This window comes from Aquila chrysaetos, chromosome 12 (genome assembly GCF_900496995.4).
Source record: "Aquila chrysaetos chrysaetos chromosome 12, bAquChr1.4, whole genome shotgun sequence".
Taxonomy (NCBI): Eukaryota; Metazoa; Chordata; class Aves; order Accipitriformes; family Accipitridae; genus Aquila; species Aquila chrysaetos.
The window spans coordinates 41,382,767-41,402,749 of NC_044015.1; the positions used below are offsets into that span (position 1 = coordinate 41,382,767).

The 19,983-nt window shown below is 42.2% G+C and overlaps 1 protein-coding gene across 2 annotated transcripts in view; it reads left to right on the top strand.

The window, feature by feature from the left end:
- The window catches only part of MIER1 (MIER1 transcriptional regulator), a 43,201-nt gene that overhangs the window by 1,103 nt on the left and 22,115 nt on the right, over positions 1–19,983 (top strand). The window contains exons 1-3 of one of the 2 annotated variants that reach the window (XM_030032064.2): positions 2–130; positions 17,445–17,469; positions 19,044–19,189. In XM_030032064.2, the coding sequence (XP_029887924.1) occupies positions 122–130; positions 17,445–17,469; positions 19,044–19,189 (180 nt within the window). In that variant the 5' untranslated portion in view covers positions 2–121. Of the gene's footprint in view, position 1; positions 131–17,444; positions 17,470–19,043; positions 19,190–19,983 lie in introns of those variants that run through there. The other variant, XM_030032065.1, reaches the window with a different exon arrangement.

Here is a 19,983-nt window from a genome sequence, read left to right on the forward strand (position 1 = left end):
TTTCCTCCGCCGCGGCGGCGATGTGACCCCTCCCCGGCCCTCGCTCCCTCCCTCTTCCCCCCCCCCCCCCCCCAACCCAACCCCGCCGCCGCCCGCCGGCCCGCCCGCCCGCGCAGCGAACATGGCGGAGGTGAGAGCGCGGCGGCGGCGGCGGCAGCGGGGCGGGCGGGGGGGGTGGGTGGGGGGGGGGGAGCCTGCCCGGGAACTTGTTGCGCGGGGGCCGCGGCCGGGCGGAGCGTCCCACAAGTTAGTTGTGGGGCCGGGGAGGTCGCGTTCGAGACCCCGGGACGTCGTGTCGGGTCCGCGGTACCCGTCCGTTTCCCTCCCGGGCCTACTGCCCCGGGACGGGGAGCCTCGCCCCGGGGCGCCGGGCCCGCCTCGGCGGCGGTGGGGTGCGGGCGGGACCCGAGCGCGGCCCCGGGCGGGTCGGGGACCTGGAAGCGGCGCCTCCCGCCCGAGGGCGGCACCGGGAGGTGGTGGTCGCCGCCGGGCAGGGGTCCGCGCCTCGTCCGCGGGTCGGGGAGCCGAGGCTCAACCGGTAGCAGCCCTCTCGGGGGAGATGCTAGAGAGCGGTCAGCGGGGGACCGGGCCCTGCTCCTGAGCAGCGAGGGCGGGGGAGAGGGCAGTGGAGCGAGGCCTGTGCCTTCCTTGGGACGGGGTTCGTCTTTGGGGGGGGCGGGAGAGGGTGGAAAGTGGGGTAGCCTTAGCTGCTGTGGCATGGGGGGGGGAGTGTAATCCTTTCGGGGTGGAGAGGGATGCGCTTCTTGCCAGCTCCTGCCGTCTGTCTCTGTCCCAACGTGATGGAATCGTTTCTCCCAGGCTTTGATCGCAGCACCATTGCTCGAGGATAAAACATATATTTATTTTCTTTAAATATCTTTTTTGTAGCCGTTAAGACAAAGAGGAACTGACTTTATAGATAGAAGGGCAGCCCTTCCAGTCTCCTAGGAGGGAGACCTTCTCCCGAAAAAGGGAGAAGGACTGTGCAGGGGAGTTGTAGGAAATGGGAAAAAGCTTATTGACCTCTTTTCTTCTGTGGGAGGCAGAGCGAGATACGTGTTTGATTATTGAGGTGTGGATTTGTCCATCCCGATTGTATCTGGAAGAGCAGCTCTTTTGCTTCTTAGGAGGCAAGTTAGGACAGATGAATAGATAATTCATTAAGTTTTCTTCAAATTATCCTAAGATTCTGATCTTAAGGTAATTTGCTGCTTGAACGGTGTTGACAAATGAATTGGAAATGCTTACTTGAAAGGTATGCTATTAAAAATAAAATAAAATAAATCCCTTCGGTGGGACAGACGTTTCTTCTAGCCAGACTGAGGGGAGTTGCGGGTATCAGGATTACAGTATTTTACAGATGAGGTTTCTTCCCTCTTCCCTTGAAATTCCTGAATGTGTGTGAATTTTTACTTAAATTTATTTTATCTTTCCCTCCCAAATGAAAACTGTAGTGAAACATTCTTCCTGTTATTGGTATGAAATGTACTAATTCAATCTTAGAAGTTAAAAGAATCTGCCTGTCTGTTTTTTTCTGTATCTTGAGGGGCAGAGAATCACAGGTCTGATCCCTGAGTAATTTCTTGGCCGAAAAAATGCGGCTATTAAACTCCTGTCATCTGTAAAGTCAGAGACACATACTGGGGCCCATGCTGATCTAGGCATCACAGTATTCAGGATCTTTGTCTCAAGTTTCACCAATTGCTTGTAAGTTTTGTTAATTAAACGCAGCATTATTGTGAAATATTTGTGCTAGCTCTCTTCTGGTGGGAGCTGAAGTTCGCCATATTGCTAAAGAGCCACAGGCAGTACGCTGAATTACTTCCTATTCTGTATTGTCACGTACTTACATTGACGTTACAGCAGTGATAGCATTGAGAGTTGTAGAGAATTCGTGCTGCAGAGAGCAATAAAAAGTCAGTGGGTTATGGAGGTCAGGCAGGTTTTGTTTTTCACTGTATGGATGTTGTTCCAATGGGTAAAGCTGTTATTACGTGTTGGTCTTGATACCGTACTAAGAAAGGAAGAGTCGTTGTTGTTGTTCCCCCCCCCCCCCCCCCCCCCCCCCCCGCATTTTGCTTTTTTGAAGAAAAGCTAAGATGAATTCTTTGTCCTATTTCAGCTTCTTTATTTCAGGTTAAGGGGCAGGAGCAGCATAAAGGTCTGTGAAGGCTTTGATCCACCTGTGGGATGAGTTCAATAGCACAGGGGTGGCAGCAGCAATGTAGGCTTGGCTGACATTCGTTCACAGCCATTGAATTGCGCAGACAACTGTTTGCATGGCTGCACTGCGTTCTGCATTGGGAAACAGTCAGAATTTTAAAAAATAATACTTTCTTTCAGTGATTGAAGCTAGGAGCAATGTCCTGAATATGGTTCCTAGCACAGTTTAGGAAGTATATAGGGGATAGGATGGGAAGTCTCCTTAGCACGGCATTGCCGCTGAAGCTCTGGTGTCAACCGTCTGCCTAGAGGAACTGAAGATGACTGCCACTACGTGGTGGTGTACTAGGTATGCTGGAGGAGGGGTGTGTTAGGAAAGTAATGCGCTGCATAATGCGATGTGGGGAGAGAGCAAGGGAAGACTGATAATTCAGGCAGCCCCAGGACTCGCCTGGCTCGGCAGACAAGGGGCCTGGGACCAGCCTGGCTTTGAAAATGTGGGTGGAAAGTAAGACTGCTGTTGTGCCTCTTGCCCTCTTCCCCATCTCTCCCCAGTGGAAAAACCTTGTGCTGACTCTTCTGAAGGAATGCACAGGAACTCAACCTTCAGTCAGGAAAGATCCTGTTGCATTCTAGAGAATCAGCCAGGACTTAATGCTAGACATACAAACCTCAAAAAATAAACAATATAAATATGAAACTTTGAGTTTGACAGAAAGACTCTTCAGACAGGAGCTCTCAGCCTGGTTAGTAAGTAAATGACTCCAGAAAGTGAAACTAAATTAACTAAAAATGCTGTTTCACTTTTGTAGAAGCCTACCAGTTTGAATACAGGACAGACAAAAAGAAAAAAAAAAAAAGGATTTTGAATATATATTAAACTGGGTTTAGATTTGGGATTAATAACCTGTGTTAGGGTTTCATTTTACTTTGAAGCATGCTCACGTGATTGGTTTGAGTCCTAATATTCCAACACGTTAGAAGGTTATTCTAGTCCTAAATGGAAAGAAATCATCTCTAACTTAAGATGAGCTCAAGCTTTGTGAATATTACCATATCATGCATTAAGCTGCTTATTTAGTCTTTGTGGTGGAGTGAATGCTGATACATGCATATTTTTTTCCAAATACGAGTATTTTAATGTCTATTGAGAAGAAAAGATTTTTGACTGAAAAGCTTGATTAGTAGTTGAAAGCAAATGCTGTTTATTCAGCCATTATAATGTTTGAATAAAATGTAAGTGAGAATGAGATCTTCTGATTCCAAAAACTTGAAGAGCTGGGGTCAGACTTTTGTGTTGAAAAGACAGGCAGCTGAATACCTACTGTAATTTCCAGAAGTGCTGAGCTCCTGGTGTTACTTTATTTTGTTCCATGATAGGATCCACCAGTCAGGTTGCAACAGGCAACAGGATTCTAAACAGGCAAAACTAACAGGAAAATGATGAGGTGGTTTTTTTGGTGTGTTTTTTTTTTTTTTTTTTTTTTTTTTTAACTAACTTGCTGAAAAATAAGAGAAGTACCAGGGCTGCCATGTGGGAAAGAGGGTGGTCATGTTTGGTTAGAGGTGAGCTGGGAGAGGTAGGGACATAGTATCCCTGATTTTGATTGGCATAGCTTGGTTTAAATTTCAAGCTGATGTTAATGTTGGGTTGAGGGGGGATGGACAATGGCTGAGGTGGTCTAACAGCTCCTAGCTGCCTGGAAGGGGAGATCCTGCTCCTTCTGCTGCTTTTGCTCAGATGCTCCCTGAACTTCTACCGTGGGCTGATTTGGCTCCCTAGCTTAGAAAGAAGTGAAAAGCTTCCTGCAGGGTAACCTGTTGTATCAGCTAATGGAAAGATCCAACAGAGACTAGAGCTGGCGTGAGGGATGGCATGGGGCAGCAGAACCAGTCGTGGAGATCAGTGGGAGGATGACCTATTCCTCCTTCCAAAAATGTCAAGCTATGAGATTGACTCAGCTTCTCCTCAGCCAGTACCCTTGTCTTGTGCAGCTCTGACTCTGATCGCAGGAAGCTCTTCACCGTTACTGTTGCTGAAAAATAGGGTCCTGTTTCTCCCAACTCTTCAGCAGGCAGTTGACCACCTTCATGCCAGCTCCTAGTGTTTCTTGCCCCTCAGTAAGGTTATTCAGCTTTCTGACCTGCTACAATAAGAACTTAAGTTTTTCCTTCTGCAGAGTGTATTTCTGTGGGGTTAAAAATTTGAATTGGTGGCCTAAGGTGTCAGGCAAGTATGGGAAGAAGCAGGAGCATGCGTGTCTTGGAGAGGAGCAGGACCACTTCTCTTCTGGTGTCGGTGGACGGTTAAACTGACTCAGCCTGATTTCTTTGAATGCACTTTAATGTTTGGATTTCTGAAAGTTTAGTTGCTTTTGGCCAGAAAATCAGTTTATTAACCTTGTGTGGCAGTGCTTTAATAAGTCATCTTTAAATTCATAATGTCTGGTAAAATTTTCCTTTTTTTCTGAATGTTATACTTCTTTCAGTTGAAGAGTTTTGAACTTTGTGAATGTAACTGAATTCTAGTTTTCATATGCAGCTTGAAACAACTTCAGGACATAATGTTTAAGAAATACATGATCTAATAACCATTGCTAATGACTTTTTAACATTCTTAATCTTTGTATTTTTATTAAGCTATGCTATTACCTTAAAACAATGTGCATAAATGCGTAATAGCCTCCCCTGTAAGAAGCAGTAGAAAAGGTAACACGATCACTAATGTGGTTGCAAATTGAGGTGTTTAAACAGGAAAGGGGGGACAGAGCTTTTGAATAACGCCTGGATATAAAATAAGGTCAAAATAGATTAAATCAAGGTTTCCTGCTGACTGATCTAAATCATGATTAGAATTGGCGATTCACATCAGTCCATCCTGTTGAGCGCAAATTTTTTTTTTTTTTTGTCATTTGATCTTGGCTTTAACTAATAGTCTTTTTTGTTTGTTTCATTTTGGAGCATTTTTTGTAGAATACTTCAGAGAAGTATCTGTGAACCTAATGTAGATCTGGGAATTCAGTTTTCTCACTTCCTTGGTGAGAGTATAAACTCCAGAGTGGTTGGTTATAGTCACTGATTGTATTCCCTCAGTTTTTCTGACAAGGGAAACAATAGCATTTAGCATTCTGCATTTCTCATCTTGGAAAACAGTGTGGGGTTTTTTCTGTCTTAACAGAAGAGTTTTGTGGACTTTTTTGTGTGTGATTGAATATTGATGTTTGTGGGCTTACTGCTTGGGACTTAGAGTTCTTTCTAATACAGCAGAGGGATTTTAGGTAGACAGTGGAATTGTTGAAAGGTTCAGTTTCTTTTTGAGCTTTTTCCTGGCCAGAAACCCCAGTCTGTATTAATATTTCACTACTAATCCATTCATGTCACAAATTGTGCATAAGAATGTTTTCTTGTGGTGCTTGGTATATATGACTGTATCTGGTTTAATCTGAAATCCTGTGGTAGGATGTGCTCACTCCATAGACTTCCAATTTTTCTTAGCAAGAAGTTTCAGAGTATTACAGGAAGTTGAGGCCGATGCTGTACTTTGTAATGGAAATGAACAATAAATAGTTAGAAAATGTGTAGATGAAAATGCATGCTTCAGATGAGAGATGGTATTCTGATTAACTGTTGCGGTCATGCTTCGTAATACTCCTTGAAAATGGAAGTTCTCTTGGTGAAGTTCTAGTGAGCATAATGTCCTGTCAACCAAGGCATTCCCCTTTGGCTGCAGCGTCCTCCATCTAGCAGCCTTCCTCAGTTAGCCTTACAGTGTCAGCGCTCGTTTAGTTTTTCTGATGACCCAGTCCTTTAGGTAAATCACTGCACATTGGTTATTGAGCATGGATGACTACCCTGGGATACAATTGGTGGTTCCTGGTTCCAGTCATCCACTCTGCTTGAAGGAGAATGAGAATCAGTTCCACTTTATTGTAAATATGTTACGTTAGTGTGTGATGTCAGCAGATGATTCAGCAGCAGCAGCAGCATGGTCATGAGCCATTGGACAGAGGTTGCGTTTACCACCCTAAAGTGTGCTGTGTCTTCATTTGACTTGGAACCCTGAAAAATGTAGCTACGTCTGCTCTTCAGTACTTCTTGCAGAGGTCTGTGCTCACCTTGGGTGTGAGCGTTCAGGCTGGTGAGGTAGTTAGTCCCTCTAGTTCAGAGATCTCTAAGGGGTGATCTGATGCTGCCCTGACAGTCTTATGTCATTGTCATCTGTCTGTCCTGCCATGTTTTGCCCCTGGACTTCAGAGGTGCTATTTCCTCTTGCTGGAGGCTACTTCTTCTGTGGCAAGTGTGGCAGAAAAGAAAGCATGACGGCGTCACTCTTCAGAAGCCTGTAAGTTCGTACAGATTCACTTTGGGTGCACCTTCGCTTTGTTGCTCCTGCTGTGACGTGATAACCTCTGACAGAAGTGTGGAGCAGATAGCAGGCTGGAAAAAGTTAAATCACCCCAGGGAGAGCCATCACCTGACATCCTTCAGCCTTCTGTGTTCCCCTGAATCACTGCTTTTTTTTTTTTTGCCCTTTTTTTTTTTTTCTTTTAAAGTATCAGCTGCTACTTTTGTTAGAGGGGTGGTAGAAATACCTTTCTATTTAAGAATTTCCACTAGTATTTACAATACTGAAGATGTCCCCAGGTGATACAGTGATTTCACTGGCAAAACTGACTTAAAAAGGCTGCTTAAGAAAGGCTGCAGTTTGCTTCCCCTCAGGTGTGCCACTGCAGATTTAGGGAGCTGTGTTGCAAACCAAACCTCTGAAAGATCCACATTAACAATATCCCCTGTGAAATACTGTGTAATCTGCTTCCCCTTTCCAGTCTTTTCCTGGTGAAGAGATTTAGGTAGATTGATAACAGGACTGAGTCAGCTGCGTTAAAGCCCAACCTGTGGTTCTTGCCAGTTGGGTGCTCTGAAACTGATCGGGCAGCTTCTCCAGAAAAACCGAGTCTGCGTTTTTTTAGTTGGTTTTTTTTTTTTTTTATTTTATTATGTAGTAATAAACAGAACCAAACCTTACCCAGTATTTTTCTTGGAAGAAGCAGGCAGGGAGAGGGAAGTGAGCAAATAAGTAGTTTTTCAGGGCTACCTGCAAAATCTCAAAACTCAGGATTATGAGATAGTTTGGGGTGGAAGGGACCTCAGGAGGTCTCTGGTCCAACCTTCTGCTTACAGCAGGGTGTGTTCTGAGGTCCGACCAGCTTACTCAGGGCTGTCTCCAGTCTGGTCTTGAAAACCTCCAGGGAAAGAGACTGGGCAACTTGTTCTAACGCTTGGCTGTCCTCATGGGGGAAAAAGTCGTCTTTATAAACTCTTAAGTCAGAGGACCTTTGCTAAGGTAGTGGTTTCAAGGCTTAGATGTACACGTTAAAGATCTGTGAGTTGAAACATTGCACTTGATCTTTGTGTTCTGGAAGTACAAGAATTTTCTCATTTAGCAACCAAACTAAAAAAAGTAAAAATCCATGTATATAAAGGCTTCCATTTCATGTGCAGAAGGGCTTGGGTGTCATTGTAGTTCTGGCTGTAGAAGTGTTTGCATATAAAACTATTAAATGAGGGGCAGCAGTATTTTTTAATCCCCCCCCCCCCGCCCCCCTTCAATATGTTGCTATTTTCTTCCCAAGGTAAAAATGAGGCAAACCACTCTCTGACACTTAGGTTATTTTGATATACAACACAGGGAGAGAGTGACAGGCTGGAACTGTAAGCCTTCCACTGAAATACCTGTTTATGAAAAGGGCCACGTGCCCTCTTGAGTATAAGATGTTCTTTGCCATTTTAACTAGTCATTTTCTCCAGGCTATCATTTAGCTTAGCTCACTGGAGAGTTTATTAAATGGCTGCCCCAGTCACTTCTTAAGACTTCCAACAGTTCAGGCATGGGTCTTACACACTTTTTTTAGCTGAGACGAGCTACTGTTCTTGTTTGAACTGCAGGGTTGGTGTCTAAACTATAGGTATTCAAAACTTCGTATTTCATGCAGTCTTTGAATATTATTCATGTAACTGTATATCTGCATTTTGGGAATAAATGTGATTTGTTACGAACAGAATGCACATTACTACTTGGAGATCAGCAGTTTACTTTTAATTAGTCTGCTTGGTGGAATGTAGCTTTAGTGATGTTGAAGCCACATACATGTATACCTGTGAGGTAATGACGTGTACCCTCTACCCACTGCTTATGCTTCATTCTTTGTGGTGTTACATAATAGGCAACGCTGCTGCATTTTAAGGTTTGGTTGCCAGTTTAATATTAAAGTTTTCTGTGCCCCAAATGTTGCTAAAGCAAGCCACTGCAACCCAGAAGTTAACTTTGGTACTTTCCTGTAGCAGAGTTCCAAAGACCCGAGCATCTACTTGATGAATTTGTCAGGCTTATTGCTATCAATATAGGCAATTTAATTTTAGTTTTTAACTGTTTTATGTAACACTTAAAGAGCTATTAAAGGTAACTGAATAAATTTGAACAGGATGTATATTTATCGTTGTCTTGTAGGGACTGCAGATACTGCTAATTTTAAGATGTTTAATTATTAATTGATTATATTAAACAGCATGAAAGATGTTAGCAAATACAACAGTAGGTTTGTGGGTAGAAGTGAAACTGTTCAGGTGTTTCTTTGCAGGCTGTAGGAGAAATGTAAAGAGAGAAAACTCAGTTCATTACTTCCACAGCTTTCACATTTTGGAGTATCCCGTTCCAGTCCAAGCAGCTATGAAGCACTGGAATAAGACACAAAAATCTCCTGCCAGCATGCAGGAATGGGCATTGCCTGGAAGCATACCTCTGCTTCTGAAATAGTGGGTTCAAAAATAAGCCGTGCAAAACTGATGTCTCCAGAAGGCTGTTTGCATTAAATAAACTTGTTAGGATGCCAATTCAGTTTTACTTTTACCCTTTAACTTCCATCACAAATTAGAGTAATACAGACATCCCAAAGTCCAGCGAATTTTTGTTGTCAGAGTAACACTGTAGATCTAGGTATTTTTCTGTGTCTGCCAGGTTCATTGCTTCTAAAGGTGTCTGAAAGAGACCTCAGGCCAACTTCAGTTCCATTTATTCCTGTATCCATACACTGGAGAATGTATTGGATATGATCTTTTGGCTCAGTTGTTGCTGCAAGTGTCACTAACCTTCTGAAAGCACCTACTCTGCACGTCTTTTCCGAGACTCCTAAAAATACACATGGAATAAAAACAGTGACAGATTCTTTTAGTGCCACCCAGGCCTGATGTTTTGTTGCTTGGTGTCTTTTCATTTTCTCTTTACCATGCGGTTTGTATTCTTCATACCTCAGAACTGGTATTTCCTTCAAGTTGCTCATCTGGACCATTAACAAACACGCTCAACGGTGTGTCCATACAGCCAGACTCCCTTGGTCGCTTGAGTTTTTCCTCCTTGTCTGTGAGTTAGGAGTTCATGAACAATTTTTCATTCTTTTGAACCCACAACAAACGTTCACTGTTATCTTTTCTGATGGTGCTATGCATAGAACAATTTGAGCGTGTCAGCCCCTATATTGTAAGTATCCCATAGTTTTTCTCTACTAGGCCTTGGATACCATTATGTTTTTATAGATAGCAGCTCTTTGTTCCCATGAATGCCCTTGAGCCAAAAAAGTGCTTTGTGCTTCTCTATGAATTGCTGCAGCAGAAAATGAAAAGCCACTGAAGTACAGGGGTATCCTTTTTCACAAGAATTCCTGTAATATTGACATACTATAGCTTAGGACTTAAGATCTGATAATACCAATGTAGCCATATGATTGTTGACTACTGCCAGGAAATTTTCATAAGCAAATGCCCTCAAAGCCATCTGTTCTACCCTGTCCAGAATCGCAATCACTTGGAGGCAAGGAAATAGGACTGAATAATCAACCATTGCAGTAATTGTCTTGAAACAACTCTTTAATCATAGGGTGATCTTTCACCTGATGTGTCATGCTAACAGATTGTCACTGAAGGGGTTACTCCTGATCTCCTGCCACACACCGTTTTCCGTGTGTCTAGCTTCAGACTCATGCATTAGATTGTTTGCAGCATGTCTGGTGATTGCATAGGCCCGAGATGAAGTACTTTGGCTCAGTGATAGGATGGAAAACTAGCGTTAGTTTTCTTTTGAGATTGGTTTGCTGAACCAGCACATGCTGCAGCTTCCCGATTGCTGGACCTGTCACAAGTGGCAGAAGCGCGTGGAGTGGTGGGAAGAGGTCAGACTACTACTTTTGGCAGCAGCTGGCCATTAATATAGATGAGATGTAATGTGACACTGCATCTAGCTAGAAATAGAAGGAAGAAAATGATTGACAGTGCATCGCTTAGACTAGAAACGTATGAAATGTGGAGATGATAATCCACAAACTAGGACAGACTAAGTAGATGTGGTAGGCAAAGCTTAGAAGAATAGAGACCCGGAGGCTGTTCTCCTAAAAGCTGCCTAATGAAGTCTGTGGCAAAGAATGGACTAGAACCTATCAAGGGATGTATGCATCCTGTGAGGTAGCCTGAAATGGACTTAAGGCTTCTGGAGGTGATAGGGTTTTTGCAGATTTTCTGGTTTGGGGGTTGTTTTTTCTTCCTTCCGTAGACTAGGATTGTACTGGCTACATATTTTGGAGTTGTATAAAAGTCATGGGGGTCATTCTGAACCCTAGAGGCTATTCCAGTATTTTAGCAATGCTTTTGAAGCTGTGAAGGAGGCGATTGCTTTAGTAGTATTTCAGCCTATAGGGAAGGCCATTTGCTTGCTTGAGCTGTCATGCCTTCTGCATACTATTTCAGAATACTGAAAGCTGAACTTTGTTTCTTTGAGTGTGCTTGACTTTTATGAGACCTTTTTACGTCCCACTATGGTTTTGTGTCCACTTTTAACGGGAAAATGCTTCATTGTGGTAGGCTCCATTGCAATATATATTGGAGTGTTTAGTTACAGGATTGTTGAAGTTGGAAGGGACATCTGGAGATAATCAAAACCAACCCATTGCTCAGAGCTGGGTCAGCTAAAGCAGGTTGCCCAGGACCGTTGCCAGTCTGGTTTTGTGTACCACCAGTGCAGATGCCGCAGCCTCTCGGAGCAACATGTTCCCATGTTTCATCACTCTCATTTAAATGTATTCCAGTTTGTGCCCATTGACCCTTGTCACTGGATGCCATTGAGAAGAGACTAGCTCAGTCTTCTGTACACCCCTCCATCAGATATTTATGCACATGGATCAGATCCTCCTGAGCTATCGCTTCTCCAGGCTGAACAGCCCAGGCTCTCTCAGCCCCTTCTATGCCAGATGATCCAGTCCCTCAGTCACCTTTGTGGCCCCATGCTGGAGTTGCTTCATTCTGTCCATGTCTCTTGAAATTGGAGAGCCCAGCACTGGACACAGTACAGCTCTGCGGATAAGGACCTGGGGGTCCTGGTGGGCCCAGAGTTGGTCGTGAGCCAGCCATGTGCTCCTGTGACAAATAAGTCCCTCAGCACCCTGGGCTGCATTCAGAACACTGCCAGTGAGTCGAGGGACGTGATCCTGCCCCTCTGCTCAGCCCTGGGGAGGCACATCTGGAGCGCTGGGTCCGGGGCTGAGCTCCCCCCAAGACAAGAGAGACAGAGACAGACTGGAATGAGTCCAGCAAAGGTGCCTGAGGGTCTGGAGCACCTGAGATGTGAGGAAGGGCTGGGAGAGCCGGGGCTGTTCAGCCTGGAGAGGAGAGGGCTCAGGGGGGTCTTATCCTTGGGTATGTATGTCTGCTGGGGGAGTAGAGGTGAGGGAGCCAGACTCCTCTCAGTGGTGCCCAGGGACGGGACAAGAGACAATGGGCTCACATTGAAAATCAGGAAATTCCAGTTAAACGTTAAGAAGAAATTTCTTTTGAGTGTCATCAGAAACTAGATCAGGCTGTCCAGGGAGGTTGGGGAGTCTCCATCCCTGCAGGTATATAAAACCTGACTGGATGAGATCCTGAGCAGCCTGTTATAGGTGAACCTGCTTTGAGCACAGGGTTGAACTTAGATGATCTCCAGGCATGCCTTGCAATCCCAGCTGTTTAGGAATTATATTCCAGATGTGGTTTCACCAGTGCTTGGTTGCTGCTCTTAATGCAATACAGGATGCTGTTGGACTTCCTTGTCACAAGGGTGCATTGCTGGCTTGTGTTCAACTCAAGTCTCCACCAGGACCTCTAGGTCATTCTCTACAAAGCTGCTTTCCAACTAGTTGGAACCCAGCCTGTACTGGTGCCTGTAGTAGGAGGTGATTCCTCCACACACAAAGGACTTTGCCTTTCTGTGTTGAACTTCATGAGGTTTCTGCTGGTCTGTTTCTGCAGCCTGTTGAGATCCCTCTGACTGGCAGCACGCTTATCTGCTGTATCCACCACTCCTCCCAATGTTGTGTTGGCTGCAAACAGGCTGAGGGTGCGCTCTGTCCTGTTGTCCAGGTCCCTAATGAAGATGCTGGACAGTATTAGCCCCAGCCTCAACCTGTGGGCTCTGCCTGCTGTCACTGACATCCAGCTGGACTTTGCTGCTTGTCACAACCCTCTGAGTTGGGCTATTCAGCAAGTTTTCCATCTGCATCCCTGCTTGTCCTGGCTGTGCTTCATCAGATTGTCTGTGAGGGTGTTAAGCAAGATGGCGCGGAGAGCCTTGCTGAAGTGAAGACAAGCAGCATCCCCTGTGTTCCCCTCATCCACCATGCCAGTCCTCTCATTGAGGTAGGCTCTCAGGCTGCTCAGGTGTGATTTCCATTTTCTAAATCCACACCGACTGCTCCCATCGCCTCCTGGTCCTACTTTGTGAGTTGGGAAATGGTTTCCAGGAGGGTTTGCTCCATCACCTGCCCAGGGGTGGGGGTGAGGGTGAGGCTGAGGCTGTCTAGCCTGTAGCTCTCTGGATGCTTATCCTTGAAGAGGGGAATTATGTCTTTTCCATCCTGAAAGCTTGTAAACAGTGACAGAAACTTCAAGTGGGACTGAAACAGCAGGCTCCAACATTTATGTATAAATCACATAAAAATCTATGCACATGCACACCGACATAAAACTGTGCAAGGTATAGATGAAACCGAAGGATGCTGCGTGGCTTCAGGGCAGAGGTTAGAGTGGACCCTATTCTGCTTGTTGAGGATTTCAACAGAGGAAACTTGCTCTTCCAAATTGAGGCGTGGAGTTGGTTGTTCCCCTTTACACAAGGCTCATGGACCAAGAGGCCTCTACAAGTCTTTCTGGCTGTTGGCAAACCCTTAACAGTGGCTGAAAGCAAAGCTGTGCTTTTAGGGTTGTGCGGTTTTTTCCCCACAAGGACAGAACTGCTGCTGTTACACCATGCTAGATTCTGTTTTCTTGAACTCGTGCTATCCTTAATTCACGGTAAAGTGAATGCTACATTTCCCTCAGAAGCCATACCCTATCTGGTGGTGCTGTAGAGAAAGCAGAGTCTCAGCTGTTTTTGCTTTTCTACAACTACTCTTGCACTTTGAGTCACAGTTATTTTTCTGGACGCAAGCATAATTATATCATGAGCCTCTTCTCACTGACCACCCTGATTTCTTCAGTTTTGGAGGCACGGCTCCCTGACACTCCTGTTATCCCTGGTTTATATGCTCTTTTTTCTTCCTTTCCTTCTGACTTGAGGCCTTTTCCCAGAACTTTCCTTCCTAGGTTGGGGCTGGGGTAAAGCTGGTGAATCGGCAAGGAGAGGTTCCACCTGCCCGATGCGTGGGCCAGCCAGAATTCCCCAGTGGATTACCACTGCGAAGCCAAGACTAGCACTACTTATCTAACTGTTTCCCAGCTGAGACCACCCCCCCCTTGAAATGCCTCTGTTACATCAAAAAATAACCAGGGAGGCAGGGAGTGGTTATTTAGCCTTAACAATAGTGTTAGTACTAGGTTAGAGAAAAACTGGTTGTGGGTAAGTGCGGGTTGTATCTTGGAAAGAGTTTTTTTTTTTTTTGGTCAGCAGAAGTGTTAGCTTGTGTAAAAGTTTTCCAGTAACGATGCATGTTAATGGTTGGGCAGAAAGAACAGTTTTAAGATGGCATTTGCAGAATTTATTGTTTACTAAGTAACATGTTTTATCCCTCAATAGATTATCTTCAGGGCTTTGTAGGATGTTAAATCCAGCTCTGTTCCTGTGAGGGCAGAGTCATTTCTGGAATAATCTTTCATCATAAGTCATGGGGATACTTTTTCCCTTCATATCTTTACCAGTCCTGGTTCTGCTTTCCTCTTTCCATCTCAGAGCAACTCAGTATTCAAGTCACTTGATTTTGGTGAGAGCAGTCTATGTTGTAATGATGAGTCATTATTTGGATGCAAAGTATACTGATACCACCCTTCTGCAAAGTATGCTGGTACTACTGTACTAGGTCAATACTTCTGTTAAAAGGGGACCCCAGGATTCCTGGGACCCTCGCGTGAGGATGGGATCTCCACAGCTTGCTTCCCGGTCTTGGTTGAGGCTGGATGTATTTACAAGGGACTTCGTACCCTGGCAGAGGCTGCCGCGTAACGAGGACGGGAAGGCTGCACCCCGACTTCTGCACAACCCACAGACCGAACGGCAGCCTTTCTGCGCTGCCCTGGTGAATTGCTTACCGTTGCTGTTTTGCTTTTGCTAGGCTGTTGCAGTTAATAGGAGCAGTTTAGCTTCGGTTATGTTTCTGCTATGCCCTCTTTGGGTGATAAAGGCTCCTCTTGCTGCTAGTGGTGGCTATAATCTGCATTTGCAATGCTCATTTCTTTCATATTTATTATGAGAGAATTATTAAGGAAGACGTAGTCTTTATTTTAAAACTTTCTAAGATACTTTGTAGTGATGTTTGTCTTTCCCTTATTTTTTCCTTGCACTGGACATGCAGTATTGTCTACCTTATTTGCAGTATTGTCTGACAGAAATAAACAGTTTGAATTTGTTTGATTTCCTACCTGTGATTGCTGCAATGAATACGCTAAGACTTTGTTAATTTGCACTAATAATTGTGTATTACATGTTATGAATTAGCTGGTTTTGCAAGTTTATCAGACAAACAAAACATACCAAATAGAGATCAGTCATTGCTGGCTGATTTTGATAGTCAACTTTAGCTCAGTATATGCTAGTAATACTGTACACTGGAATGCGTTACGATAATCTTTGCAAAGAAAGATTTTTAAACTGTAGTCATTAGCAAAACTTCCTATGGCATTGTGCAATATTTTGCAAAAATGTTTTTAATGCTTACCTGCTTAACATGAGTTTCAGTCTACTTAAATTGTGCAGATGCGATTTCTCTTGGCTTTTTTGTGCAGTACTGCCTTTTAAAGCTAATACTGCCTAAAAACCTATTTCTTGCAAGTCAGCAGTGATACTGCATGTAAACTAGAAACATATGTGGATGTTAGTAAGTATGGGAAAAATAGACTGTAGTGTCTATAGATTGTATATATATATTACATATATATTTTTTCTTTAGGCTAATACAATGTTACGAGAGAAAATTCTTGTCCATTGTATCTTCTATCCACCCTTCAGGCAAATATTCAAGATGTGTTTTTACCTCTATAATGCTTTCTGCTTGACACAGGCCAATATATTTTTGAGTTTTCATTTGTACATTGTAGACTCTCGTAAAATGTAGGCAGACATGTAAGTGAATTTTGGCCATTGATTCCTAAGAAGGTGTATTTCTTCTCACTTTGAAGAGGTGCTAATATAAAAGAACTTTATCATTACACAGAATTTTTTAAATTTTAGTTTTTGCTTTGCTACATAGCTAGGCCAGGTGTTTTGGGTGGAAGTGGCTTGTGCAAGTGACTGCTTGGCCTTATGAGATGAAGTCAAGGAGAAGGAAAATGCTTTAGGAAATCTTGGAATAATAGTTTTTACTTGAGTTTAAATTTACCAGTTTCTAACGTAATATTTTATTTTAATTTTGCATATAATTCTGGGTGTACAGATTTTGCAATTCTAGTAAGAGTACAATCTAGATATAGTATTACACATACATACACACAAGTATCTATTGTGAATGTGCAAACTGAAGTTTTCCAAATTATTTCTTGGCCAAATGCAGGCAGTTTTTCATGAAGAGAGCATTTTATGTTTTGTAATATAACAATATCCATGATACCAAACAATATCTCATTTTCCAGAAGGTGGCAGGGAAATGGGCACTGCAGCTCTCTGAAGTAAAAAATCAGCCTTCCTAACTTTGAAAAAAACACTCATTAGGTCTATTCCTGGACATAGTTGAAACATTTGCTTGAATTTTCAAAACAAATGAGGTTTGCATGTCTGATGCAAATTTTATCCCAGGAGGTTAAAGATTGGCAAAGTTATAAGCAAGGGAAAGCAGAATTTTATGAAAGAAGACGTTTGTTCTGATTATAAATGTGAGGTTACCAAATACGGTAGGCCAAAGGATGTCTCTGTTACATAAAGATTGTTGTGGAAGTCTCTTTTTTTTTTTTTCCTCCTGTATTTCAAAAAATAGTTGTTTTGTAGTCTGTCATACTAATTTGTGTTTTAAACATACTTAGGAAGAGAGTCTGGCTTGCAAAATAATGTTTGGTTTTTTGTCTTTTTTTTTTCTCTTGCAGCTGGGTTAGTGATTAAAAATTAAATTGCTTTTTTCTTTTGTTCTATGAGGAATTCTCACTGTGATTTGTGATTACCTTTTGAAAGTGTGTACCTTAGTTTAAATAGAACAGGGAATTTGTGTATTGTATAGCCTGCAGTTTCAAGTAGGAAGAATAATTTCTCTTAAACTGTGCTCCCACTGTCAATGTAATCTGGCATATACCTTGGTTGTGGAAAAAGGGATTTAGTACACAGAGTTAGATCAGAGCTGGATCTATTAAAAACTAACCTGTCACCTACTGTTAGTTTTCAGTTTTGTATCGGTGCAAAGAATTGGAGATGAGCAGATAGAGATGGAGAGAAAGTAGCTTTGCCCCATCTGGCAATAGTACCAATTTATGCCATATTAAGCTGATTGTGGAATTGTAATGCTATTTTCAGAATGAATTGTTTTGCTTTATTTTATACCTTCATCAGCTCAATTATTGCATCACAAAATGGGCAGTTCTTCCAATTATTCTTGCTGAAATAGTGCAGTGATATTGATGCATAAAGGAGAAAATGACTATTATTTATCTTAAATTGCCTCAGTGCGTTTGTGGTGCTTTATTTGTAAATATATTATTTGCAGTGACTTGCTTTGTATCAGATGAATTATTGAATTGAGTTTGTACAGGTTCAATATAGAAAAAATAATTTCCTGTGTTTTCTTTTTTAGCCTTCTGTTGAGTCTTCAAGCCCAGGTAAATATTTTTAATATTTCCTAAACTTGTGAGGGAAGAGGGCACCCTTGAAAAATTATTTTTGCTGGTCTCTTCCAGTTAGTAATCTAGGGATGTAATTTGATGAATACGTTGGTGGCAGTACTGGTGTAAGTAGTCACTGCTTGCTTCCAGTCTGTACCACCACGAGTTTCTAAATGGTAAAATACACTGGGGAAATAAGATTCTTGTCTTTGCAAACGCTGCACGAACCTGTGTTCGGGAATGCTGAAGTCCTAAGGAGCACAGTGTGAGCAAGTGCTGGGGCCATGGAAGAGACTACTTCCCAGCGATACGGTTACCATCCCTCTAGGCATGGCTGCCTGCCGGTGATAAGAGTTAAATACAGAGTCAAAAGTTAAGGCACTGTGTGCTCTCAATTAATACTGTTGCAGTATGATTTTATGCATAATAGCATCAAGAACAAAAGCAGCAAGAAAAGCAGCATTTTTTTACCTATTGGATTACTAAAAATGAGGGGTTGCATGACTTCTGTTTTTAAAGCTGGTTATTTTCTGATATTCCAGTATCGCAGAGCTACTGGCTATCTAGTAGTCAGCTTAAGTGTAGCTTATGAATATCTGGGGTTTTTTTTGTTCACTTCGGTACCACTGTACTTAGTGTTATTTATTTCCAAGGTTTTTGGCATCCTACTAGTGAAAAAGCTTTCCAGTAGTTACTTCAGCTGGACTGCCACTGTCTCTTGAGCTCTTTATTTTTTTCAGAGAAACAATCAATTGCTTTAACACTTGAAACTACAAAGTATAGTTAACCCTTATAGTCAACCCCTCCCTCTTGCACCCTCAACATGGGTATACTCTTCAAGCTTTGGAAAATGAATTTAAAGTCTCCACGGACACAAGTGGAAAAATGTTAGCGGGATTAGAATTAGAAATCAGGTATTGCTGAATTACATAAAAATGCTGCATCTGCCAAACCATTCATCCATTCATTTATTTTTCATTGTCACAAAATATAACCAGACTTCTCTACAAAGAACTGTGGAAAAAAAAAGGCATGGGGAAAAATAACTAAGGATTCTGCATCATAAATAAAATCTGCATAACTGTGAAGCTTACTTTAAGTTTAAATTTTGGAAAAGTCATTAGACTGTCTTTGTAGTTGTAAACAAGAAAGCTTCCAAAGTATAAAGGAAACAACTGCCCTGAGTTTATATTTTATGAGTATTTCTGCTCCCAAGAGAACTCTTGATTCAGGCAGGTTTATGATTATTTAAGAATTAAGTCTTCAAAAACTGAACATTTTACAAACATTTAACTAGGAGCCCGATGTCCACATATGTAGTACTTTGAGAACTGGCTGCTTTAAACAGTATCTTCTGGTTCTTTTTTCCATGATCTCTTATTACCCAAAGGACAGCTTTCACCATCCTCTGAATAATGAGTTTAGCTTTCCCTAAGATAAATGATTGAGGGATTTTGAAGTTATTTTAATTTCTGAGTATAATTTGAGTATTAAAATGTCACCAAAATAAAAAACTAAACTCTGTGAGGCCATGATTAACTAAAAACATTCTTTAAAATGTTTTCTATCAGGAGGTTCAGCAACATCTGATGACCATGAATTTGATCCATCAGCTGATATGCTGGTGCATGACTTTGATGATGAACGGACATTAGAAGAGGAGGAAATGATGGAAGGAGAAACAAACTTCAGTTCTGAAATAGAGGATCTTAACAGGGTAGGTAGCCTTAAGTAGTCATAAAACATAACCACAGCCCACAGTCTCACACAAAACATTTGCAGTTTTTTTCCCTTATATTTGGAATTTAAAAAAAAACACCCCTAAAACACTAATAGGCAAATAATATAGATGTGGGAAATGGGCTGAGCTAAATTTGCAGTTCTCAAAAGTTGGGAAAAGGAAACTGGTACATAAATACTTAATAATGTATAATGCTGTGCTCGTTTAGTTTCTTTTTGCATATATGTGCTGGTGTAGGGTTTGCATTCTAGACCTAATATAAGTTAAAGTACGCTCTGACTAAACTTGTATATTCTAAAGCACTTGCACTTGATAGTGCATATAGATTTTGATTTTTTAAAAAATCCCATAATTTTACATTTCTTTTGCATTTTTATGCAAACAATTGTATAATACTTTAGTGAAGCATATAGGAGTATCGTCAGTTTTAAGATAGAGGAAATGGAGATGCAGATGAAATGATTTGCTCAAAGCAAAGAGTTGTCATCAGAGCTGGTATCAGAACTCTCAATTATTGTTAATAGTGATAAATAAATCTTAAAATGTGTATCTTCTGAAATAATTGCATATAAGATTTATTTGGCATTTTGAGGTTATACTGTCACTTATGTATTGTCTTAAATTACTTCTCAGGCAGGAATGATATTCTTAAATTACAAACTAGGTTCATTATAAATGCAAAGTAATTTAGATGCTGTCTGTGACCTCATTGGCTGAAAAGGCTTCTAGAACAGATCATTAATGATTCTCAGATGCATATTCGGTATACA